Consider the following 8,033-nt stretch of genomic DNA (forward strand, 5'->3'; position numbering starts at 1 on the left):
TAGCATCACCACCCTGGACGGTTCCGACCTAGAATATGTGGACATCTATAAGTACCTAGGTGTCTGGCTAGACTGCAAACTCTCCTTCCAGACTCATATCAAACATCTCCAATCCAAAATCAAAGCAAGAATCGGCTTTCTATTCCGCAACAAAGCCTCCTTCACTCACGCCGCCAAACTTACCCTAGTAAAACTGACTATCCTACCGATCCTCGACTTCGGCGATGTCATCTACAAAATAGCTTCCAATACTCTACTCAGCAAACTGGATGCAGTTTATCACAGTGCCATTCGTTTTGTTACTAAAGCACCTTATACGACCCACCACTGCGACCTGTATGCCCTAGTCGGCTGGCCCTCGCTACATGTTCGTCGTCAGACCCACTGGCTCCAGGTCATCTACAAGGCTATGCTAGGTAAAGTGCCGCCTTATCTCAGTTCACTGGTCACGATGGCTACACCCACCCGCAACACGCGCTCCAGCAGGTGTATCTCACTGATCATCCCTAAAGCCAAAACCTCATTTGGACGCCTTTCCTTCCAGTTCTCTGCTGCCTGCGACTGGAACGAATTGCAAAAATCTCTGAAGTTGGAGACTTTTATCTCCCTCAACAACTTTAAAAATCTGCTATCCGAGCAGCTAACCGATCGCTGCAGCTGTACATAGTCCATCTGTAAACTACCCACCCAATTTACCTACCTCACCCCCCATACTGCTTTTATTTATTTACTTTTCTGCTCTTTTGCACACCAGTATCTCTTCTTGCACATGATCATCTGATGATTTATCACTCCAGTGTTAATCTGCTAAATTGTAATTATTCGATTTATTGCCTACCTCATGCCTTTTGCACACATTGTATATAGATTCTCTTTTTTCTACCATGTTATTGACTTGTTTATTGTTTACTCCATGTGTAACTCTGTGTTGTCTGTTCACACTGCTATGCTTTATCTTGGCCAGGTCGCAGTTGCAAATGAGAACTTGTTCTCAACTAGCCTACCTGGTTAAATAAAGGTGAAATAAAAAAAATAAAAAAATAAATAGAGGCTCAATTCAATAAACAAAGTTACAACTTTGAACAAGAGTTTCCAGTAAATCACTGTCTCAGACATTATTATCAAGCTATTTTATTTCTTTACATCATTAAACTTTTTGAAAGAATAACAGGCCTTCATTACAATGAAAGTACTCCAGAGCGTTATGTAAATTAATCATATTAAATCATATAAAGAAAAAAAGCAAAGATATCTCCACAACCCTCTGTTGCAATGTGTCTTTTGTCATGTGAATTTGGCGGAACCTTTTTGTGCAATTTTCCTCAAGTCTCTGATTGAGATGAGGTAAACTTCCTGCTGCCTCCACTCTACCATTCCTGAACGGCCTTGTCCCACACCAACTGTCCATGTGGCTCCTTGGCCCCTTCAGGAAGAAGTGCCAGATAGATAGGAGTCTGTGCTCCTTCCTCAGGGCTCTTGAGGGCCTTGGGGCCTGCCATGTCAGTGCGGACCCAGCCAGGGCAGCAGGCGTTGAGCAGGATTCCATCAGCTGCCCGGGTCTTAGTCAGAATATGAGCCTGAATCCTGGACAGCACAGTCACTCCAATCTAAACAGAGATGAACAAAACAGTATGATAAATGTGCCATTTGTGACCTGTTTCAAGAAGCTAGTTGTATGTCACAAGTCACTACTTCACAGAAGAGGCATTTGAGATATGTGAATATGTGAACTTTCATGTGCCTTAATAAGAAACGTGTATGCCATCTGTAAATTTGAATACAAATGTTAAATTATGAGCCTTGTTGGTTGAGCCATGGAAAATACAGGAACCTTCCCGCTAGCTATGATTACCTGAGATAATGGATGGGCTGGACATGCCGAGAGTTGAGTTCTGATTGGTCTGCCATGTAGCATGCTTCTGTCTATAACATAAGCTTCTCAGTATGTGTAGATAATCCTTGCTACCACTGCGTTTTTGAAAGATACAACGTTAGCCATGGAGACCTGCAAAAGTGTTGCTTCTGCTCACAATAACATCACTGCCCAGGATTTAGCAGGAGAGATCGACAAAGATTAGTGGGATAAAGTTGTGATGGACTACTTTTCTGCAAAAGGTCAGTGTGAACTGGAGTGACTTGACACAACAGTGGGCAAAACAAGCTGTAGCTAGCTACAAACCAAACGGAAAAGGCACTCTGCCGTGAAGCGTTCATCCATGTATACGGTAAGAGTCTAGCTACATTTTCAGATATTAGATGTTTCTCATTTTGTCAAAGTCGTTTTCATTGCAAGTTAAAGCGTACTGTTTATTAGCTAGCGAATGTTAACTTGCTTGCTCGCTAGCTAACGTTACATGTATGATCTGTATAGTAATATTATTCGTATCACACAAAGCCATTTGCATTGTTAGTTATAGCATAATGTTAGCTAGCTAGCTAACATTGAACCTAGTTGGTTAGCTTTAACTACCTGCAGATTCATACAACAGTATTTCATGCATAGTGGCTAGCTATGACAATCCATCTGTACTGCAGCTATGGGTTGGGATTATGGTTCATTGTTTAGCTAGCTAGATATCTAAACAAAAGACTCCACTTCATAAGAGAATGATTACATGACCCATCAAGTTAGCCAGGTGTGTCTGGGTGTAATTACGGCCGTCTATTGTATTTCACGAACATGTGTACATGTCTAGATGTGGCTGGGGGGTGGTTATAGCATTTATTTCACATGACTCATCAATTTAGACAAGTGTCTGGGTAAACATCATCTAACAATATTTATACAATACTTTTATCTGGACACTTTCAAAGTCAGACTAAAATATAGGCCAAGATCAAGTGCATTTTTACCTGGAGTTTTTTCTTATTGTAGGCTACTACTTTCACCACTTTTAGTCATGAAATCTTTGGTTGTTTACTACACTACCTTACTCACTCTGTTTAGCACATGGCCTCCCATGTGAATTCTTAAAGAGATGGGTGGGGCTAAGGCTTAGTGGGTGTGAATGATGCTGAATAGGTGTAGACAAAGAAGAGCTCTCCAGTAGGTTTACCAACACATTCAAGGGCCATTTTCTCAAACGTGGGGTTACAAGTTTATCAACTTTCGAAGCAGAATTACTTTCCCATTGTTCCTCAACTGCAGTGTATGACATACCATTTTGGAGCTCCGAGTCTCTACTTTTATCCAAAAACACAATTTCGCTACATAAGACCAAATTGAGGCGGTGGGTCACATTTGCCCATTCCCCTTAATAGTTGTGTGGACAGACAGAACCCCACCTTTGTTGTGCCATAGGCTGTGTTTGGCCACCCCTGGGCCTGATGGTTTCCCTGCTGAGCGGCAATAACAAACTGCCCCATCAGCAAGCACAGCTCCTCCTCAGAGAGCTCAGTATCACGGAACCTTCAAGACACAACAGAAAAAAGACCTTGTAATACAGTGGTTTATGACTGCATGTGATGATCGCAGTAATGGTTTAATTTTAAAATATTGTCTATGATCTGTAGTAGCAACTGACAATAAACTGATTTGATTGTCCAATTATGATTAAGGCCACAACAGCAAAATGTTCTTCATATCTGCTAATGCAACAGCTGCTATTGAAGGGATAGGGCTTTCGTTCAAGTTGGTCAGGTTTGCAGGTAGATGGATGTATAATGACATCAGTGTATATTTCTCCCTCAGTAGATCACAATTCAGAATTAAGTTAAGGATGAATGAGGTTTTCGATACAGAATGAAGATCATACTTGGCTTGTAGTTGAGGGCTGCATGTATCAAGAGCCTTCTTGCTAACAAAGCTGGAGACATTCACCACTCTGGCATTTGGTCTGAGGAGGGGTAGGAGAGCATGGCACACCCACAGGGTGCCCCAAAAGTTGGTGCGCATGGTCACCTCAGCCTGTTCCCCAAAAGGCTCAGTCGCATCATCTAGGGAAAAAATGTGATGGTCAATTATTGCTTTGTACAAGAGAGAGGGAGAGAAAGAGAGAGAGCGGGGGCTATGTCAATATAGCATCACCCTCACCCATCATTTTTGCAGAGATAATTTTTCTAATGCAATCACACTGATACATATGACTATCATTCATGTTACACAAAAGTTGCAATCAACTAGCCCTACTATTGTTGCTAGGCAGTTTAAACTGAACAGTTTATTTAACAGCTGATTGTTGCTAAACATGGCACACTACCTGGCCTCAGAGCATTTTGTATTATTCTGTACGTAAATCCGAGACACCCCATTTATACTGAACAAAAATATAAACTCAACATGTAAAGCGTTGGTTCCATGTTTTATGAACTGTAATAAAAGATCCCAGAAATGTTCCATATCCACAAAAAGCTTATTTCTCTAAAATGTTGTGCACAAATGTGTTTACATCCCTGTTAGTGACTATTTATCCTTTGCCAAGAGAGTCCGTCCACCTAACAGGTGTGGCATACCAAGAAGCTGATTAAACAGCATGATCCTTACAGGTGCACCTTGTGCTGGCGACAATAAAAGTCCACTCTAAAATGTGCGGTTTTGTCACACAACACAATGCCACAGATGTCTAAAATTTTAAGGGAGCGTGCAATTGGCATGCTGACTGCAGGAATGTCCACCAGAGCTGTTGCCAGATAATTTTATGTTAATTTCTCTACCATAAGCCACCTCCAATGTCATTTTTGAGAATTTGGCAGTACGTCCAACCGGTCTCACAACCACAGACCACTTGTAACCACGCCAGCCCAGGACCTCCACATCCGGCTTCTTCACCTGTGGGATCGTCTGAGACCCGCCACCCAGACAGCTGATGAAACAGAGGAATATTTCTGTCTGTAATAAAGGCTTTTTGTGGGGAAAAACTAATTCTGATTGGCTGGGCCTTGCTCCCTGGTGGGTGGGGCAGTCTCCCAAGTGGGTAGGCCTATGCCCTCCCACGCCCACTCATGGCTGCGCCCTTGCCCAGTCATGTGAAATCCATAGATTAGGGGCTAATTTATTTATTCCAATTGACTGATTTACTTATATGAACTGTAAATCAGTAAAATCATTGAAATTGTTGCATTTATATTTTTGTTCAGTATAGTATGATATGTTCGTATGGTATGTATTAATTTGTAGATGTCCATCACCCATTTTGTATGATATGTTACGAATTACAATTCCATTATATGTTACGAAATAGCAAAAGGTACCATATGTTATGAATTTACAAAACATACAATATGTTACGAATTTGCAAATCATACAGTATACGTTACAAATTCTAGCTAGGTGGCTAACGTTAGCTAGCTGGTTAATGTTATGTTATATGCCCACCCATGGGTGGCAGGTAGTCTAGTGGTTAGCCTAGAGAGTTGGGCCAATAACGAAAGGTTGGTGCATCGAATCCCTGAGTTGACAAGGTAAAAATCTGTCGTTTTGCCCCTGAACAAGGCAGTTAACCCAGTGTTCCCCGGTAGGCTGTCATTATAAATAAGAATTTGTTCCTAACTGACTTGCTTAGTTAAATAAAAAAATAGAAACAACCAATGACATCCTACCCAGGGCCAACCAGGGACCGTAGTGACGCCTCTTGCACTAAGATGGAGTGCCTTAGCTCTCGAGGGGCACAGCGGCCTATCTGTCTCATGTAACCATACCAAAAGTAACATATCATAATATGTTACGTCTAGCCTATGAGACCAAGCTACGGCACAAGATCCGCCCACAAACCTCACGCTATTTTTTAAACTAGCCCGGATTGAACCGGTCAAAAACCTGTCACGTCCTCGGGCGAAAGCAGGGAAGGAGTAGCGCCCTTCTCAAATTAACAGCAATCTGCGCTGCTTGGTCATTTTGTCATCCAGAAACATCTATTTTCCATAAAATAAGATGTTTGAATGTTCTAACTAGTTTTCATTGCGAGGGCAGATAAAGCGTTTATATAAAAATGAATCCATTTTAAATGTGAAAACACCGAATTCTACAAATTATGACATGTGTTTAAATTACATAACTTTTGTTATGAGCAGACTTCGCTGTTGGATAGAGCGGGGCAACTGGCTCACGCCTGGGAGGCAGCCTGGTTTCAAATAGAATGCAATTACGTTTCAGCCGCTGTACTCCTAAACGGGCGCCCGGGCAAGATTAACCGAACCCCCTCAATGTTACAATCCGCTAGCCTCGCAAAGCCGCCAAACAAAATTGCAACACAGCAATAATTGCATAGCATGTTGCGCCAAAATAATAGAATAGGCTACCGTACGGAACTTTTAAAGGACATTCCCGCGTTGTTAATAAACACATCCAATCCGCCATACGTCTTCTGCAGAAAGTTACTCAGTTGCTTGGCGCTGGCTTGGTCGCAGAGATCAAGGTGGTGGAAAGCAACTTCAAATCCTTCAGACTTCAGCATCTTCACTGCCTCATTTCCAAGTTTCTCATTTCGAGCAGTAAGAATAACATCCCCGGTAAATTTTGCCTTGCAAAGCTCCCTCACAATCGCAAATCCTGTGCCTTTATTGGCACCGGTAACTACTGCCACTTTTTTTGACATTTCATTCGCTCTCCAAAACGTTATTTTTGTAAAGTAAATAGTTAAAGTAGCCTAACTATTTAAATCATGTAATTAACCGCACTGTGGTTGTAGTGGGCTGACGTGTAGCCTACGCTGATCTGGGAGAAGACAACGTTGATTTAGAGGAAAGTCAACCTTATTAGCTACTTTTGCAAACAAAGGAACGTGCACAGTCACTCTGACAGATGAAGTTGTGTAGCCTAGTAGGCTACTTTTGCAAACAAAGGAACGTGCACAGTCACTCTGACAGATGAAGTTGTGTAGCCTAGTAGATCAAATACCCACATATGATACAATGGGAAGGAGAGGGCATATTATATTTATATAAGAAGGGATAGGTTAGCCTATGTACGCACAGTTCAGACGCCGAATTCATGGCGAGTCAACTGAATAGAAATGAACGCCTCATGTCCACCCGATACATCAACCTCTTTGCCTTCCAGTGGAACTCATTTGTTGTCAATGGAGCAGTTAGCAACGCTACCTTAGGAGAGCCGCACTAGGCTGCGGTGCGTCCGCATGGCATTCAATATTTTCAGGCAGAGTTAAGAGCTTTGTTTGACATACTGATTGGTTTCATATATAGAGATGGATAGAGGACTCATCTTTATATCTGTGCCATTATAGCATATGTGACAGCAATTCAATTTCAATTGAATGGGCTTTATTGGCATGGGAAACATATGTTTACATTGCCAAAGCAAGTGGGGATAAACAAAAGTGAAATAAACAAAAAGTGAACAGTAAATATTAGTTACAAAATAATAAAGACATTTCAAATGTCATTATGTGTATATATACAGTGTTGTAACGATGTGCAAATAGTTAAAGTAAAAAAAGGGAAAATAAATAAACATAAATATGTGTTGTATTTACAATGGTGTTTGTTCTTCACTGGTTTCCCTTTTCTTGTGGAAATAGGTTACAAATCTTACTGCTGTGATTGCACAATGTGGTATTTCACCCAATCGGTATGTGAGTTTATCAAAATTTGATTTATTTTCAAATTCGTTGTGGGTCTGTGTATTCTGAGGGAAATATGTGTCTCTAATATGGTCATACATTTGGCAGGAAGTGCAGCTCAGTTTCCACCTCATTTCGTGGTCAGTGTGCACATAGCCTGTCTGTTCTTGAGAGCCAGGTCTACCTACGGTGACCTTTCTCAAGAGCAAGGCTATGCTCCCTGAGTCTGTACAGTAGTCAAAGCTTTCCTTAATTTTTGGTCAGTCACAGTCGTCAAGTATTCTGCCACTGTGTACTCTCTGTTTAGGGCCAAATAGCATTCTAGTTTGCTCAGTTTTTTTGTTAATTCTTTCCAATGTGTCAAGTAATTATTGTTGTGTTTTCTCATGATTTGGTTGGGTCTAATTGTGTTGCTGTCCTAGGGCTCGGTGGGGTTTGTTTGTGTTTATGAACAGAGCCCCAGGACCAGCTTGCTTAGGGGACTCTTCTCCAGGTTCATCTCTCTGTAGGTGATGG

The 8,033-nt window shown here is 41.6% G+C and overlaps 1 protein-coding gene across 1 annotated transcript; it reads right to left on the reverse strand.

Annotated features, from left to right (window-relative positions):
• Positions 1-1,115: 1,115 nt before the first annotated feature.
• Positions 1,116-6,691, reverse strand: LOC139551793 (carbonyl reductase [NADPH] 1-like). The gene is made up of 4 exons (XM_071363132.1): positions 6,248-6,691; positions 3,756-3,936; positions 3,286-3,409; positions 1,116-1,607 (listed from the first exon to the last, which is right to left on the reverse strand). Exons 1-4 carry the CDS (start codon positions 6,531-6,533, stop codon positions 1,368-1,370), a joined length of 831 nt encoding a protein of 276 aa, XP_071219233.1. The 5' UTR covers positions 6,534-6,691; the 3' UTR covers positions 1,116-1,367.
• Between the last annotated feature and the right edge of the window lie 1,342 nt (positions 6,692-8,033).

This window comes from Salvelinus alpinus, chromosome 24 (genome assembly GCF_045679555.1).
Source record: "Salvelinus alpinus chromosome 24, SLU_Salpinus.1, whole genome shotgun sequence".
NCBI classification, from domain to species: Eukaryota; Metazoa; Chordata; class Actinopteri; order Salmoniformes; family Salmonidae; genus Salvelinus; species Salvelinus alpinus.